Source organism: Enhydra lutris, unplaced genomic scaffold (assembly GCF_002288905.1).
Source record: "Enhydra lutris kenyoni isolate GAN:26980312 unplaced genomic scaffold, ASM228890v2 scaffoldscaffold24, whole genome shotgun sequence".
In the NCBI taxonomy this organism is placed as follows: Eukaryota; Metazoa; Chordata; class Mammalia; order Carnivora; family Mustelidae; genus Enhydra; species Enhydra lutris.
Window position 1 is genome coordinate 20,533,824 of NW_019154108.1, and position 19,214 is coordinate 20,553,037.

General features: G+C 34.7%; 1 protein-coding gene across 5 annotated transcripts in view; it reads right to left on the reverse strand.

Moving 5' to 3' along the window:
* LOC111150866 (ER degradation enhancing alpha-mannosidase like protein 3) overlaps window positions 1–19,214 on the reverse strand; it is a 66,189-nt gene that overhangs the window by 18,346 nt on the left and 28,629 nt on the right. For 4 of the 5 annotated variants that reach the window (XM_022508509.1, XM_022508512.1, XM_022508510.1 and 1 more), the window contains exons 7-13: window positions 15,923–16,057; window positions 13,520–13,625; window positions 8,216–8,313; window positions 6,485–6,610; window positions 6,173–6,256; window positions 4,427–4,510; window positions 3,786–3,910 (exon numbers count right to left, since the gene is read on the reverse strand). In XM_022508509.1, the coding sequence (XP_022364217.1) occupies window positions 3,786–3,910; window positions 4,427–4,510; window positions 6,173–6,256; window positions 6,485–6,610; window positions 8,216–8,313; window positions 13,520–13,625; window positions 15,923–16,057 (758 nt within the window). The remainder of the gene's footprint in view (window positions 1–3,785; window positions 3,911–4,426; window positions 4,511–6,172; window positions 6,257–6,484; window positions 6,611–8,215; window positions 8,314–13,519; window positions 13,626–15,922; window positions 16,058–19,214) is intronic. The other variant, XM_022508514.1, reaches the window with a different exon arrangement.

Below are 19,214 nucleotides of genomic sequence, written 5' to 3' on the forward strand. Positions count from 1 at the left end.
ATGCAGATAAACTTTACCACTGAGAGCCATACAAGAATTCAATTAATATTAAGCTGGATAAAGTAAAACAATTTTGATGGAGTTCATTATGTAGCCATTTAAGTGATAAGCAAGAAGGCTTTAAAGGTAAAGGAAATCACTTACAAAAAATTACATGAAAAAAGTACAGCACAAATCACAGGGACTACGATTATAACTGTAAATATTTAAATATTGTCAAAAAGGGAATACAGAAGAAACAAAGGGGATAAAAATATATGTGACTTTATAAATTATTTAATGTTATAATGTTTTAATTAACATTTAAAAAAAAAGCTTTAATAAAATTAAAAGTGGCAGAAAAAGAGCATAGCTGTTAGATGGAGTTATAGTAAGATGGAATTTATCACATTTACTACCTCCCAAAGCATCCTAGGTTTTGGCAGTAATAACTCGTAATTTACTGGACAGACAGCATAGTTTCATACCTCCAGCCAAGCACAAGTCCTGGCACACAGTAGGCACTCAATAAACATTTACTAAATCAAAAGCAAGTTTTAACAGTATTACTAAAGAATGACCTAGAGAGGCAATGGAACACAGAGGTAAAGAAATGGGCTTTGGAAATAGAAGACTTTCCACTGACTAGCTGTAGAATCATGAGGATATTATAGAAGGACTGTGAGCTTCAGTTTATTTTTCTGGAAAGGATATAATAATGCATGTCTATGTCTAACACTGGGGTAAAGACTAAATGAGATACTACACATTTATTATTTAGCACAGCACCCGGCATATGTAGGAGCTCAAAAACAGAGCTATCATTATTTTTCCTATACAACAATGATGTTTGTTTTAGAACAACTCACCTGTAATCTTCCAAAAATTTTTTGAACATTTTATATGTTAATCTTTTCAGAATAGATAAAACACTTCCTGTCAATCTGCAATATACTTATGATAATTTAACCTTCTCTGGGGGATAGTTATTATCATGAGCAAATGCTACCTTGAGAACCATAGACTGATGAGCAGGGTGTTGATTTTTGGGCGAATTCTAGAACTTACTATGAAAGAGAGAGTTAGCAAACACTTAGAATAGAGAAACGGTAAAATCACTACAGTACAAATTGGGTAAGGCTAGCAAACTGGGTATCATATCATATAATCTGATTTGTATTATAAAACCATAAATATATACACGAATGCAAACATATATGTAATAAAACTATCTGGAAGACTGTTTATCAAATCTCAACAGTGGTTATCTTAGGGTGGGCAAGCAGCGAAGTGTCTTAGGAAAGATTTTTGATATTCTTTTTGCCATTTATATTCTTTCAGTGATCATTAAGGAACATACAGATATTCCCGTTTTGAAAATTTTATGTGTGTACGCTGGTGAGCCAGGGGACAGCACTGACAGATCTGTAAGGGAGTAAGCAACCAGACGCAAAAAGCTTGCAACCTGAAAGCCCTCAAATGTTACACCACAAGGTGTACTAGCCATGGTCCAAACAGAATTCTTCCCCAACAATTTAGATGGAAACTTTTTAAGGTATGCCTATCTAAACTGCAGATCACTGAAAACAGGTAATTTCGGTAGTATGTTAGATGACGGAGAGGAGATTCAAACTCTCTTTTAGGTCTAGAAACACACACACACACACAAACCAACAAAATCAAATTTTGCTAAGCTAAGGATAAAGTTCTAAGTTTACACCAAAAAAAAAAAAAAATCACTTGCTTAAAAAGCAGGTTGGACAATACCCATTTGTCAGGCCACAGTTAAGTAACTGAAGTGAACTGGCCACAAGCTCACTGTGAGCTGAATATAATAAAGCTGCTAAAAATCTAAAGCTTATCTGGTAACACAGAATGATGATTAGTAGTTCTCGACCTTTGGCTGGGCCAAATGCAGGAGAGATACGATGTTGCCATGAGGAACAGTGAGTTGATGAAGCCGCTATCCTCAGCTGGATGGAGGGCACAAGCCCATCAGCTGCTTGGAAAATTAGCAACCTCACAACTGTTCTCGAACAGTGATGTTTTGCCAGGCACATCCTGAGGATGGCTAATTCTGGACATGATATTTTAAGATACACTCTACATACTGGAATATAATCAGACTGGGACAAAGGCAGCGGTGAATGGTCTAGAAACAATGTCATATAAGGAATATTTATAGGGAAAAATAGGAGATTGCTAAATTTACAAAACTGGAACTCTCTACATAGAGTAAATCATGCCTTGCTCTGTAATTCTTCAACCTGTTACTCTTTTTTTCTACTATAGCACAAATCACGTGGTTTTAATTGTATCTTTACATACTTATCTTCACTAACTACAAGTCAAGGGAGGGCAGGAATGGGTTCTAATTTCTCTTCCCATCCCCACACGTAAGTGCAGTGCCTGGCATACAGCAGGTGCTTAATTATTTTGTTCCTTGCATGAGTTGCCAGAATAGCATTGCATTCAAGAGCCAATCTGCCTTGATAAGAATTCTAATTACTAATTGTGCGACCTTCGGTAAGTTCCCCAACCTTTCTGTGCCTTGGCTTCTTCACCTATTCAATGAAGATTATAACAGAAATTACACTTCAGAGGGTTGTTGTCAAGATCAAAGGAATTAAACAAAGAAGGGGCTTAATCAGAAGAGTGCCCAAAATGTAGACAGCAGTAAATAAATATTAAAAATAAATACACAGCCTATCTGCTTTCATTTCTTATTGGTATCTACATGGCTACTTCCAAAAACCTATCCATTTCTCATCAGCTACGATCAGGGAAGTAGGTCTCAAGCCTCATTAACTATTATCTAAATACTCTCGAGTGAAAGACTAAGGACAGCTCTGAGTAGATGATGAGGGCTGTATCTCACCTGCCTCTACCCCTCTGCCTGAAATTCCTTTTACTACTGTTTTCTCATCCTTATCTTGAAGGATGTTACAGAAGCCTCCAGAAACCTTCCAGGAACTGTCATATCCCAATCTTTAATACATTTCATGGCACACATACAATGTAGTAGCATCTCTTTATCTGCCTATTCTCAGTGATTCAAAGATGGAAAAGACATGTCTTCTATCTTAAATCCTCAGAAACTAGTATAACTCTGGCACATAAAACACTTCATAAACACCTGTGGAATGAACATTTGGTAACCAAATCAACAAATGTTAGTGTTCATTAGAGATGTGCTGCTAGGTTCTGGATGGTTAAAATAACTAGATAAGTAATCCTGGAATAACTGTAATGTTAGTGACTATCACAGTAACCAAAGTATGCTTTTTACAGCTTGAGTATTTCATGCCATCCACATCTCTCCAATATGCGATGAAAGAGAAATTGACAATGGTCTTCCCCAGCCCTTCAAATCGGCAACAGAATAAGAAAGAATACACACATTAACCAAGATATGCTTTGAGGAATTTTTGACTCCACAAAAATCATAATGCAGATCATTCGTCATCATCTTGATAATTTCTAACATTGTACATAATAAAAAAACTATTAACACAGGACCCCCTCCCCGCATTCCTAATACTCCTAATACCAAGGTTCTGATATTTAACATTTGTTTATTCATCTACTTAAAAATCATTTAAGCACCTACTATATGCCAGGCACCATGATAAAAATACAAACTTTAAATAAGCCCATTCAAGAGTTTAAAATATAAACACAATGAACTACCTTTTGCATCTTCAAGAACCTTTTGTAAAAGCATTAAACGTATCTGAATTCTAAGAGTTGTATTTTGTGTTGTTTCAGAGTTACCCTGAGGAAAGGGGATGTTAGGAATGTTTTACCTGTCCTCATGACTTCCAGTACGAACATCCTTCATGGCAGCAAATCCGCAAGGCACTCTAGCATATTTATTTAAATTTTCAATAAGTGTTTTCCCTACTTCAAGGTAGTAAGGATCTCCTGTAGCCTATTAAAAAGGAGAATATATGTATACATATATATAGCTTATATATTACCATATACCCACTCATTTATCAGGGATTTATTGAGTACCTACTAGGTGCTTAGGCATTGTATCAGACACTGGAGTACATGTTACACAGAACTTAGCTTTGAAAATAAGCCAGGGATCTGCTTTATGGAATATCTTAAACACACAACTGGAAAGCTGTCCAACTACGTCTCTCAGCCCTTTGATAAAATTTTCAAAGCCCAAAAAGGTAAGAGACATGCTTTAGAAAGCAACTCTAGAATATAACATTTCTCTTTTTAGAAATGTTTATGTAAATATTTTGAAAAGACACAAAACTTAGGTGACAATTCTTCTTTCAATACTTATGGTCTAGATGAACGAAAACCATAACATATCCAATCATGATAACATTAAACAAGGACTTTGAAAACCCAATAACTATTATAAGGTAGTGAGATATCCAACAGAGAATGGGGACTAAACAGCAAAAAGAGAGGTAAAAGAGCTTACTTTATACAAGAAGTAGGTACTTTCTGCAAATTCTGGTCTTAAAGGATGTTGAGCCCAATGTACCCTGAAATCTGTGGTAAATGCCTAGACAAAACAACATATAAATAGGTATAGAAATGTGATTAAAAAATAAACAACCGGTTCTAGAGTATACAATACATAAGTTAGACCATAAGAAAGTAAAAAATTAAAATATTGGTAACAATTTTCATCAATAAAATGAAAATATTCATTGCTTAAAATCATAATTCATTTTTGCTAAAGTGCTATTTTTAGCAATTAAAGTAATTATTTTTGTAAATGATCATTTTGGCTATTAGGAAGCTTAGAGAAAACTATGAAACTCAGTAATGCTACTAAATGGGTCTTTGTGTTTTCTTCTTTTTCCTTATCTCCATTTTTCCTCTTAATTATTAAGTCCCTTGTTCTATTTCTATTTTAGCATTTTAGTATATTCCTTCTTTTGTAACAACCTCAAATCCTCTGCAGAGTGAGACAAGGCATTATTTAAAAATAAAACTAGTCTCACTTTAAATTATTCACTAACAGAGCCAACTGGTTTAAAAAAAAAGATTAAAATAAAACCAAAACCTTTATGGGAACCAAATAAAACTTAATCTGTGATAAGATGTATTTAGTTGAACCTTGGTTTATTCTCAGTGAATATGAATTTTCTACAATGCACAGTCCTACTTACCTGAAGTCTAATAAAACTATACTTTCTCAAACAAACACTTAAGGAAGCAATCTAGCGGCACCTGGGTGGCTCAGTGGGTTAAAGCCTCTGCTTCTGGCTCAGGTCATGATCCCAGGGTCCTGGGATCGAGCCCCTCATCAGGCTCTCTGCTTGGCGGGGAACCTGTTTTCCCCCATCTCTCTCTGCTTCCCTCTCTGCCTATTTGTGATCTCTGTCAAATAAATAAATAAAATCTTCAAAAAAAAAAAAAAGCAATCTAAATTGGTGAAATGCTTAGATATCTTGCAGAGTGTAGTGAATAAGCAGGGATAGAACACATACATGAATTTGGGAATTTTTAATGGTACATTTCTGGAAAGCCAAAATGTGTGCTATTAAGATTTGGCCTATCAAGCTAGCAAGAATATTTATTACTAATATATAAAAACTAGGCAGTCTATGTGATCAGCAAGAGTATATGTTCAATGCATATCATTTTCATCAAATAATCTTTAGAAAATAAAGAGTAAAAAAGTCTCTCTAGGGGTGCTTGGGTGGCTCAGTGGGTTAAAGCCTCTGCCTTTGGCTCGGGTCATGATCCCAGGGTCCTAGGATCGAGCCCCGCATCGGGCTCTCTGCTTGGCAGGGAGCATGCTTCCTCCTCTCTCTCTCTCTGCCTGCCTCTCTGCCTACTTGTGATCTCTGTCTGTCCAATAAATAAATAAAATCTTAAAAAAAAAAAATCTCTCTAGTTGGTGGGTATATGTAAAAGTTAGAATGAGAAAATATGTATGTAATGGCATAGATCAGGAAAGGCTGAGAAATACTAATTTGGGTTGTTTTCTTTTTACACAGAGGTCAGCATTACCTTAAATTAGACTTAATACATGAGAAAAAGGAAAAACATATATAGTACTGTATAAACCAAAAACTACTTAATTAAATAAACTATTTAACCAGGAAAAAAACAAATAGGAAAGAATAAACCAATCCTGAAGATAACATTTGCTATCTTTAAATTAGCAATTTATAATATATGTAAATTAGAATTCCCAAGATGATGTGCTTACCTCTGGTAGGAAATTATGTTTTTTTATCACCTGATATAACATTTCATGAGTTTCAATAGCAGGTCTAATATCCCCCTTTAAGACCTAGAAGTCAATAATAACAACAAAATTACCTAACAAAATATGAGTTGACTTTAGAGTCATTATATAAACAGAAAAATGTATATTAATTTTAAAATGTAACTCCATTTTGGTAACTCAATTTTAGAGATCACATATGCATTTAATTATTCTATGTTAATACTTAAAAAGCACAGGTATTTTGGTGTGGGGTTTTTGGTTGTTTTTTTTTTTTTTGGTTTGTTTTTTTACCTGCAAACCTGGAAAAAAGGCGAGCAAAGCATCCATCCAAGTTCGAGCATTCAGCATTGGCTTGTGGATGTGTACATCAAGCAGAAGAGGTGGCTGGCTAATGTACCTCATTATGGCATCGTAGTGCTAGAAGATCACAGTATGTGTTCATGAAAGTAGATGAAAAAAGATGTATTATTCTAAAAACAGTAATTAAATCTCACTGTGAAGAAAGTTAACCTGAATTTATATATAAATACATTTACTTATTAACTATGTAAATATTTAAATTATTCTATATGGAAATCTTTCTAAAATATAGTATATATACTCCCCTGTGTTAATTCTGATGCAGAATATTAAAGACTATAGTTAATATAGAATCTTCTGAGGGGAGATCCTATTGCTGTCTTGTGGGAACGGCCCATGGCTGTGGCCAAAGGATGCTCTTATGTCCTCTTGAAGTATAGTTATAGGCTTCTGTATTACAGAATTAGTTGCATTTTTCTCCTGTGTATAGGAAGTTCGGTCCCTTCTCAGCTAATGTAATACTCTGGTGGAGCTCACCACTACTTAAATTAATGCATCTAGTTACTGTTACCACTCTTACAGTCTGCTACATCTTTTATATTCATAAAAACTCTTTTTCCTCTTCTTTTACCTTCTAGGTATTTCTCAGATTTGACAAAAACAGGTTGAGCTGTTAGTCAATCCATGAGCCAATTAAAAAAAACCTGTCCTGGTTCACCTCAAAAAAATCTTGTTATAATCTAATAATATGTGATCATGTTTTTTTTTTTTTTAAGTATTCAACTGGCAACTTATTAGGTCTCTTACTGGTTTTTCCTAACTCATCTATTATTTAGTATGTATTATTGAGTATCTGCTAGATGCTAAGGCATTGTTCTAACACTTCACATGCACTAGCTTATTTAATGCTTCCAATAACTCTATGATAATACTAATATTCCCATTTTGTGGATAAGGAACAGAATTAAATAGTGTAAAGTTACTTGCCCAAAGACACAAAACCAGTGGTACACCAGGATTTAAACCCAAGCGGGACAAACTCCCCTACTTTAGCCACTATACCATACTGTCTCACAGTAATGTGGGTGAACTGATGGGTGCACAAAGAAATTGTAAATGATGTTGAAAAGAATACAGTGATATAGCTGATGAGTTTACTGTACTGATTTCAATTTGCTTCAGTTACAAAGGCAAACCGATCAGGTTCAGTAATCCCTCCCCTTCTCCCCTAAAAATATGCCTGTGGTTCTGACCCAGACTTAAAAAGAGTTATTGACCTGCTTTTGAAATGAATACTCACTAGTTTCCCTAAATCTCCAAAGCCCTGCATGCTTGGTGTGATCAAGGACTAGGCCAAATTTCCAAGATTTCAACAAGAATTGGAGTCCAAAGGAGAAAGATAACTAGTAATTTATTCCAATAAATTCACTTCCTTGTATAAAAGATTAGGTAAACTCAAATCTACTTATTTTATGACTTACTGGCAGAACTCAAAAACTTCTGAAAAGAGATGAAAATAAAATTACTTTGTAAACTAATTTTTGGAATGTACGTAGCTTTGTCCTACCCTTGTCCAACATCATCAAGGAATACTGAAAAAAAAAAACCAATACACATTTAAAAAAGATTATTTCTCCAACTTTCACTCAGTTCAGTTTCTATCAAAATCTGGCACTCAAATAAAATTGGCTCTAAAGTTACTATAAAATTAGATCAACTTACTGTATTAAATCTTTCCAGAAAACTGTCATCTCCAAGCAAGACATAGGCTTTCAATAGATATTCATAATATGAATCAATCCCTGCTCCAACTCCACTATCTATGAAAAAAATACATATAAACATGGTTCTTTATTAAACAAGTCTTAAAACCTCTTGACAGAGTATAAGTGAGGGTAGGAGTACATTAAGAATGAAACCTCAGCGGCGCCTGGGTGGCTCAGTGGGTTAAGCCTCTGCCTTCAGCTTGGGTCATGATCTCAGGGTTGTGGGATCGAGCCCTGCGTCAAGCTCTCTGCTCAGCGGGGAGCCTGCTTCCCCCTCTCTCTCTGCCTGCCTCTCTGCCTACTTGTGATCTCTATCAAATAAATAAAATAAAATAAAAAAAGAATGACATGTCAGTCTAAACATGAAACTGTTTAAAGTAAAAGTTCAACATTTATAGAAATATTAACCCTACTAGATGAATAACAATGGTTCATTGCTGATGTTTGTATATTTACAAAAAAAGAATCTTACTTTGCAAAACTCGTTACATAAGTCTTATTTAAAAGCAGGAGATAATAGTTCTAAGAAGTTTTTCAAAGCTCACTTTCTCAGTGAGAAACTCCAAAAAGGAAACCTTAGAGAGGACCATTATACGTTTTTAAAAACATTTAGATCCTTAATCAGTAAGACATCAATCTTTAAAGTTAGAGTAGAGATGAAATCAAGACTGCTGCTGTTTGGAGGGTCCAATTTTAATTGCTGCAACTTCCCTCCAAGATCATCACTGAGGACCAAAGGAAACTGTAAGAAGCCTGGCAGCATGGGCAGAGCAGGTAGGGGAGAGGGTGGTTTTGGCCTGGAGCAGAAGGCAGCCAGACATGACTAAGAAAGAATCATATAGGAGGGAAACTGCTAGAGCTTTGCTCTTACTTCTCCCAAACCACTATCTTAAGACACACCTCCTCCTACACTTGCTACAACTCAGGTCTGTGCTCCAGGTCTCCTCAGGAGTAAAATCAGGACAGCACTGAAACCCTGCATAAGGAATTGAACAAAAGAGGTGGGAACTAATTTTAGACATTCTTTCCCCTACCTTTCCCAGTAATTCCTGAGGTTGGTGAGTTTACAATTTAAATTACAACTACAATTACAATCTTAGAAATCCCTATACCCAGGGACCATGCAGCATCAATTAAATCAGACTCTCCTGGGGTCCAAGCATTGGTATTTTTTAACAAAAATTCTTAGAATTCATCCCTAAGATCACCGGGGATGACAGGGATTGGAATCTGACCTTCTCACAGAATAGGTGAAAAAGGAACATAAACTTACATGCCAAAAACATTTAAGCAGCATGACTTTCTAAAAATAAAAAGAAGGTGCTGGAATGAGAATTTATCAGAAGAAGAAATAACAAAACAGGCACACTTACTTTAAATTATTTAATTTTAAAATTAGCCTAGTAGACATACTAAAGATAGGGAAGATACTAACAATATAAAATAATAAGAAAAAAAAATTTCAAGTAAGCTCTCCATCTTACATGGGGATTGAACTCATGCTCTATCAACTGAGCCAGCCAGGTGCCATACAAGAAAAATGTTTTAACCAGGCAGAAATATACAGAATAAAAAATGAAACAGTTAAAACAATAAAGCAGATGGGACATATAGCAGAAAGGATGAGGCTGAGGCAGAGATCAGCAAATTGGAAGATCACATGTGGCAATTTTCCAGAAGAAAGAAAGGCAGAAGAAAAAAAAAAAAGAAAATATAAAGATAAGATATATGGAGCAGAGAAACAGAATTGATTTAGATAACAGAAAGTGCAAAAAGAGAGATTAATAAAAATGAAAAGAATATCTAAAAAATAAGACCAGGGGCACGTGGGTGGCTCAGTGGGTTAAAGCCTCTGCCTTCAGCTCAGGTCATGATCCCAGGGTCCTGGGATCAAGCCCCACATTGGGCTCTCTGCTCAGCGGGGAGCCTGCTTCCCCCCTCTCTCTCTGCCTGCCTCTCTGCCTACTTGTGATCTCTGTCAAATAAATAAAATCTTTAAAAAATTTTTTTAAAAATAAGACCAGTTTTCAGCAATTAAAAACAAAGATTTTAAGGAGAAAGGACCCCCAGAATATCAAAAGGAGAGCTAAAGAAAAGTCTATACCTAAAATTACAGAGACATTTTTAGAAATTTCTCTTTGCTTTTAATATTCCTAGTCTTCCAAAGAGGAAGACTAGATCACACACATAAGGGCATAAAAATCAGAATATTTCTCATTTTTTAATATGATGTATGAACACAACAGAATTGTATTTTCAAAGACTTGAAGGAAAAGAAATTAAATAGAAAATTATATATATCCAAACGAACACTCAAATATGAAAGCATAATAAAGTTGTTAGGCATAAAAGGCCTCAGAAACTATTAAAAGCTACTGAAAACAGGGATAAATAAGTAAGAAGGGAGACAAATCTACCAGATGTTGTTAGCAATAAATACACAAGGTACAAGTGACCAAATACCTTGACAGTTTGGTTTGTTACCTTTAAAGAAAGGAAAAGAGGGCTGCGCTAAGACCAAAAAGGAAAAAGAACATATTCACAGTGAATAAGAACTAAATAACTACATAATATTAACAAAACAAGGGGTGGAGGTTGGGGTGACAAGAGGTAGGAGAAGATGCTAAAGTTCATGTCTTACTAGGAGGTAAATATAGGTTTCATTTAATAACAAAAGGATTAAAGAGAAAACAGGAAAGGTGGAACACTCTGAAATTACAACTAAGATAGTATAAGTCCAAATATATTAAAAATAGAAGTAAATAGAAATACATAAAAAAATAGAAGTAAAAATAGAAGTAAATGTAAATGGACTGAAATCACCAATTAAAAGAAAAAGACTGACAAATTGGCTTTTTAAAACAATCTAAATTTCGTAAGAGTTACACTCAGAGCATGGGCACCTGCAAAGACTGAAAGTAAAAGGATAGAAAATTTATCAGGCAATTAAGCAAAATAAAGCTGATGTAGCTGTATTATTATCAGATTAAATAGACTGTAAGACAAAGAACATTATTAGAGATGATCACTACATAATGAAGAAATACTTTAAATCATTTGTATGTTTAAAACAAAAGACACAAAAATATTTCTCTCAACTAAGAAGAGAGAGGTATTTTAAATGAATGCACCTAATAAAACAGACTAATGCACCCAAAAATATATACAAAGCAAAACAAAACTACAGGAGATATTAATAAGTCCACTACCACTGTCAGAACTTTTATCTACCTTTCTTAATTCTTGGTATTAACAGAAAACAGAAAATCAGCAAATTGACATATACAGAAATCTATACCCAAGAATGAGAAAATACACACTTTTTAAAGTACATGCAAAATGTTCATAAAAACCAGCCATGTTTGGGGCACCTGGGTAGCTCAGTTGGTTAGGCACATCCAACTCTGGTTTTAGCTCAGGTCACGTCCTGAGATCGGCCCCTGCACTAGGTCCCGCAATGAGCATGGAAGTCTGCCAGAGTCTCACTCTCCCTTTTCCCCTCCCTTTGCCCGTCCCCCTACCCCATTCATGTAACCTTTCTCTCTCTCTCTCTCTCTCTCTCAATCTGAGGAAAGGAAAAACAAACAAACAAACAAAAAAAAAAAACAACAAAAAAACCTGGCCATGTTCTAGGCCAAAAAGAAAATGTCCATAAATTTTAATGGATAGTTATCATATAAATCAGTATCATATAGGTATCAACAGTATTTTTTTTTTAAAAGTACAACTGAACAGAAAATGGAAAAAATACAAGAACATCAATAAAAAAGGGAAACCTATAGAAAAATTCTACTCTTCCATACATAACCAAGAAAAACTCTTGTGGAGAAATATACAAATATTCATGGCACTACTTTTCATTAGAATAAAATCCAGGAAACAATCTATATGCCCAGATTGTGATTGATTCATCCAATAAAATATTATACAGCAGTCAAAAAAAAAAAAAAAAAACCAACTATACCTTCACGCAACAATATACACGAATCTTAGCAATATATTATGTGAAAAAAGTCTCAAATGCATGATGTGATATGATTTTATAAGGTTTAAAACAAAACAAAAAATATACTTTTTAAGAATACATACTGATGCAATAAAACTTTATTAAAGGCAAATGATCAGTAGAAGATAAGAATGCTATTTCAGTTAGAGAAGGCAGAGGTATAGGACTGCAGAAGTGGAGTCAAGGATCATATGCACAAGTGTTTGTCGTCAAGTAATGGTCCACTTGCGGGTCCTTATTACATTATTAAAAATGATTAAATGGGGCACCTGGGCGGAAATGATTAAGTAGGGGTGCCTGGGCGGCTCAGTGGGTTAAGCCTCTGCTTTCAGCACAGGTCATGATCTTAGGGTCCTGGGATTGAGCCCTGCATTGAGCTCTCTGCTCAGCGGGGAGCCTGCTTCTCCCCCTCTCTCTCTGCCTGCCTCTCTGCCTACCTGTGATCTCTGTCTGTCAAATAAAATCTAAAAAAAAAAAAAAAGGATTAAGTAAAATGGGCCATGCATAGACCAATGATGAGTGTGTCATCATCACTGATTAGGATTAGGATTAGGACAAGGATTAGGATTAATTTAAAATTAATTCTGACTAATTAATTTGTATCTGAGTTCCAAGCAGATTAAAAAACAGAAAAGAAATGGTAGAATTCTGAAACCAGAATTCTGATTAGTTTCAAGAACCATCTACATAAAATTTGAAAAAAACCTTACATAATACCAAATAGATAATAAATAAGATAGTCTTTCTAAGAATAAATATTCTAGTATATTTCCATTCACCTATGCTCTAAAAGGGTGTCTTATAAAGATAAAATTATATTCTTTATATAATTCTATATCCTGTTCATGTAACATTTGTCTCATGATTCCAATTCATTTCAATAACATCTAGTGATAACATTATTAAATATAGATTTTTACTTAATGTGAGACAACTGACGTATTCTGATTCTTTAGTTCTCAAGAAAACTAGTTTTAGTGTTTCACCCATATCACATCTATAATGCTATATCAATTAAGGTATGAAATAAAACAGTAAGTCCATCTAGAATAAATGTACTATTTTGGGGTCCCAAAGAAGAAAATCAGGTTAAATTAAAATTCCAGTAATCCAGTGAAAAACAATGCTTTATACTGTCCCAAAGATTATTTTAACAAATGAAAATCATTTCTTCCCCATTCAGGGGATGTGAAGGCTTGATTTAAAAAGCCCAATTTACATGAAAAAAAAAAAGAAAGCGCCCAACTTACATACCTTTTCTTACCCAGTCTCCAGTATGAATATTTATAGTCACACCCACTAAATTACTACTTCGTTGTCTTTTCTCCCAGAGAAAATCAAGAGCTTTTCTTGCGTATTCCTATAATTAAAAAAAAAGAAAAAAGGATATTAGAAGAACTGCATGTCTCTGGCAAACAGGAAACAAACAAAAGTCAAAGGCTCATAGAATATTTTAAGGATTACATAAAATTCCTATGATAATCATTTATAATATACATTAAATTTCTTTACAAGTCAAATCTTGGCTCTTTTTCAGCCAATCAAGCCTAGTTAAAAAGAAAGAGTCTAAAAATACTATTTAGTGGCAGTGATCTCAGTTTGAGACCTTCATGTTTTTGTCTGTATTAGTAGTACAAGTTCACATTCATATACATGTATTAGAAAATTATATTAATTGCGGCCATAATTAAATGCACTTCTTAAAATAATTTCTATCACTTAAATACAAAGTGAAAATCTCCTCACAGACTCTTACTTAGAGAATTCCAAGGTTGGGGTGTCATCTCTGAAACACAAACAGGCATGTCAAGAACCCACTTTTTACACAGCGTGCAAGTCTGTTAGTGAAGAGTAAATGAATTCACTAGTACGCATCTGACAATACGAAACATAACCTTATGACACCGTTTCTCTTTTTCACTTATTTTTATCCATTGGCCACTAAATTAAAATAGTTTCTGATCAAATTCTTAGCTCTGGATAAAAAGTGGTGATAAAACATAAAAGCGTAAGACATGTACAGCATAGTTTCTAAGTTAAACTTAATTTCGGAATGGGAATCTACCTAGCATTGGAGAAGTACTTCTATAGAGAAGCACTTCTACAAAAGAAAAAAAAATCATTAAACCAATTTGCTACTTTACAGATTTAAGAACAGAGTATAAAATAGTCTTTGCTCTTAAGTCAATTTATTTATGCTGATTTTTTTAAACAAAGCAGATAATGGCTTTAATTAAATACTATTAATTTCAGAGCCAGAAAGTTTCATAAAGATTATATTTCCTGTTCCTATCTTACAGCTAAGAAAACAGGCCCAGTGAAATCAAAGACTTAACCGAAGTTTAATGAATTACAGAACGATATGAGAATTCAGAGCTCTTCATATGTTAGACCAAAAGTCATTTTGCCAGATAGTATTTCAGGCATTATGAATCCATATAGTCACTGTCACAATTACTCAACTCTTGTCACTTTAGCACAGATGCAGTCATAGATACAAATAAATAAATAAGCATGGATGTGTTTCAATAAAACTTTATTCACAAAAATAGGCATTGGCTATGGCCCCGCGGCTGTTGTTTGCCAACCCTGTATTCGATCGATGCTGTCAACTGCATCATGTTGCTTCTCTTAAAATAAATTACTGTATATTCATGAAGTTTAAAACATCATAATTTCCAAATAGATTTATTCATAAGTACAAAATAGACCAGTGGAAAGAGTATGGGCTTTGAATTTAGAAAGGCGTGGATTCTAATTTCAATTCTACTCATTCATCCATAGCTGTGCATCTTATACTCTGAGTCTCACTTTCCTAACCTATAAATGCATCAGTATCTCAGAGTTTGTAATTCAAATTAGACTGTGCAAAAGTGACTATACTTTTCAATGAAAGGAAAATACATCAGCAAAGTACAGAATAAAATCAAACCAAACGTGATAAATCTGTCCTTGACACTCTGAACATACAGATACACAAAGACCACTTGACTTGTTTTACTTACACTCAGATCCAACGTCTCTAATGCTAATATATATTCCCTAGTTTTACTTGCTTTATGTATGCCATTTGCTGAATTTTTAAAAAATTTCCCGTCATATTTTTAAAAAGAGGGTGTTTTGTGATACTACTCCACACAATAACATGCTTAAACATATAGATAAAATTAAAGTGTGAGACATAGCTAGTCTATAACAAATTACTTGGGGAATATTAAGTCTTTTGGATAAAAAATAACATTAACCTTGGGGGTAAACAAACTTACAGATATGACTATCAAGACAAGTGCAAAAATTTACACTGTTTCAGTGAGGTTCTCAGAAATGCAACAGACCATCTAGAAGTATAACAAATAAAACAAACAGTTTTTCATGTAAGACATCTGTGATATCAAATTCATATAATATGACTAGAAATCTCCTAAGAATAAACCTAAACATTTATAGTTTGTGAAAAATGCAGTTGTATTAATATATATCTACCTCACAATGACTTCTAGGTTTTTGACAAAAACCGTATAATGGAATCTAAACAAAAGTGCACTAAAATGATAGCAATCCTCCAACTAATAATCCTCATACTTGAACAATGAAAAAAAAAGATATAAAGTTAGTTACGCCCAATACCCAAGACATCAAAGACTATGAAAAGCAAACCTCAAATATTGTTGCTCCTGTGAATCGACTTAAAGCCGCAAACTCAAGGATCAAGGTACCTGCACAAGCTGTACAGGTATCTGTCTCAGTTCCAGTCCGAGCTTCTGGTTTTCTGATACCAAACTTTAAATTAATCTAAATAAAACCAGAAGATTATCATTAGCAACTATGAACAGAAAATGGCTTCTGGATAAGAGATTACTTTTCAATCAAGATTCTTCATCAAATCATCATAAAATATCTCAACACTGAAATCTGATGATCTTTGTGACTTTCCAATTTAACATCTAGAGAAGAATATTCTACATATATAATATTCATGGGGTAAGAAAGTTTTCATTGATTTCCTTCCTTAATGTGACCAAAATTCAGTACCCATATAAGAATTACATAGGGGGGGAGCCTGGGTGGCTCAGTGGGTTAAAGCCTCTGTCTTCGGCTCGGGTCATGATCCAGTGTCCTGGGATCAAGCCCCACATCGGGCTCTCTGCTCAGCAGGGAGACTGCTTCCTCTTCTCTCTCTCTCTGCCTGCCTCTCTGCCTACTTGTGATCTCTATCTGTCAAATAAATAAATAAAATCTGGGCGCCTGGGTCGCTTAGTGGGTTAAGCCTCTGCCTTCGGCTCAGGTCATGATCTCAGGGTCCTGGGATCGAGTCCCGCATCGGGCTCTCTGCTCCGCAGAGAGCCTGCTTCCTCCTCTCTCTCTCTCTCTCTCTCTGCCTGCTTGTGATCTCTCTGTCAAATAAATAAATAAAATCTTTAAAAAATAAATAAATAAATAAATAAATAAAATCTTAAAAAAAAATTACATAGGGAAAATACCTAGTTCTATAACAATTTTATTCTCTGAACAGTATGAAACTAGACTAGCTCTAAAAGAAATTAATTTGAGAATTTATGAAAAACCAGTACTATATTAGTCCTTCACAGCAAAAAAAAAAAAAAAAAAAAAAACAAAAAACTGATTAAGTTATGGTATGTATTCAAAAGGAGATTAAAATTTTGTTTACAGCTTTTAAAAGTTTTAAAATGTAGAGTATATTGCCTTGCTGACAGGCTATCAAGCAACACAAAGAAAATTTTTTCGAAGGAGTATTTTCTTAATAATTCAAAGACAGCCAAATTACATTATAAACCTAGATTAACCAAAAACAAACTGACCAGAAACTGATTAAAACTCGAATGGTTTTCTGCCGTCTAAATAAATATAAAAAAGAGCAAGCATACACCAAGGATTTCATATAACAATAAAGAAAAACATCAAATACAAATGTTTCCAGATCAGTTATTATTCAGACTCTGTAAGGAGAAGTTCAAATAAATTCATATTTCAACTTATCTGCTGGGTAAGCCTATTACCTTAACAGCGTCCAAATGACACTCTAGGAAGCAAGGAGACAGGGATAATACCCACTCACCACCAATAGACAAATAACAAAAGTGAAATGTAGGTGAGAAATGAGGAGTGGATTGTTGCACTGGCCGTTTACCTCACTTTCCAAAATGTCACTTGAGGCATACAAATGCCGTACAAATGGAACTAACAACAAATGCTAAGATCTAAAACTCAGAAGAAATATCACAGATATTGGATTGGGAGTAGCTGAGAGCTAACAATGGCAAAGTCCAGGGAAGTGGTCATAAGAAAGCAAAGGCAAGACAGAAAACATTTACATTCCCTTTTTAGTATCTCTTAACAAAAAAAAGGAAATACTTTGACACACTGAAGTTCTGTACATCAAAAATATTTAAGATGGTTGTATATTGCATTATAGTCATTACTGTCCCAAGATGGTCGGTACTAATGATATAAAAGGTTTTTTTCTTAATACAACTATCTATAGTATCATATCATTTCCATCTCCTATGCTGAAGATCCGCGTTATTAACTTCCAAATGCAAAACCTCCAGAGGGCACCACGGTTTTTATAAGACAAGGAAAAAGGGTTGAGTGCTTATGTTTTTTGCTTATGTTAATGCTCTCGTTGAGTTTTGCTCTAGAGGCTGTTGAGATAAACTGCAGTCCTCCTGACTGGATCTCAGAAGACCAGTGTAGAGAGGGCACTGGTAGAGGCATCTGTTTGGTCATGTACAAGTTAGAAACAAGGAGGTTATTGCCCTTTACTTGAAAGGCTTCAGACAAAAAGGGTTAAAAGTATAACAAAGGTTTTTTACTTAGAAGGAAATTTGGAAGCTGCTTTCTCCCTCCTCGTCCTATGTTCCTGGGAATCACAGGAATGAATGAACATTTTTTTTATTGAAAGGTAGAAGTTTAAATTACCTACACTAAATTTATCTAGGTTATATATTTGCTATACCCTAAAGACCCCTAAAGTATGTACAAAATCAAAATGGAACTGCCATTAACCCTATGTTTTATGGATATAATCATCTACCTGACCTTAGAAATGAGGTGTTTTTTTTTTTAATTTTTATTTATTTATTTATTTGACAGAGAGAGAGAGAGAGAGAGATCACATGTAGGCAGAGAGAGAGGCAGAGAGAGAGGAAGGGAAGCAGGCTCCCTGCTTAGCAGAGAGCCGGATGTGGGGCTTGATCCCAGGACCCTGGGATCATGACCTGAGCCAAAGGCAGAGGCTTTAACCCACTGAGCCACCCAGGTGCCCCTAGAAATGAGGTCTTAAATGAAAAACTGGCAAAATGCTTTTAATTAACTTTGAGGAAATGGCATCACAAAGTGTGGACTGCCTCTAGGGTTTATAGGTAGATGTAACAAATGACCATTAACCACTAAAATATAATTTCTGTCCAGCAAATTCTTGAGTTAAAAGCAATAATGCTATACTCTTAATTATGTATGCATACCTAAGAAACACTGTACACATTTTCATGAGTAAAAGCTCATAAGTCTGAAGAAGGCAATGAAGACAGTTTCTATCAGCAGTCCTCTTCTAAAAGGCATTTTTTATAATTTTCTTGACACTTCAGAGAATAAGAAAACAATACATTTTCTTTATTTTACTCTAATACTCTTAGTAGCTATTGTTTTAATTCCTCTTCTATTTCTCGTGTTATGACAAAAGTGAAGAAATGCTAGATTCCCCCAAATGTGGCACCTCCAATTATAACAAAAACTAAAAGTATTTACTAAAAGTAAATTCAAGGGGGGGGCGCGCCTGGGTGGCTCAGTGGGTTAAAGCCTCTGCCTTCGGCTCAGGTCGTGATCTCAGGGTCCTGGGATTGAGCCCCGCATCGGGCTCTCTGCTCTGCGGGGAGCCTGCTTCCTCCTCTCTCTCTGCCTGCCTCTCTGCCTACTTGTGATCTCTGTC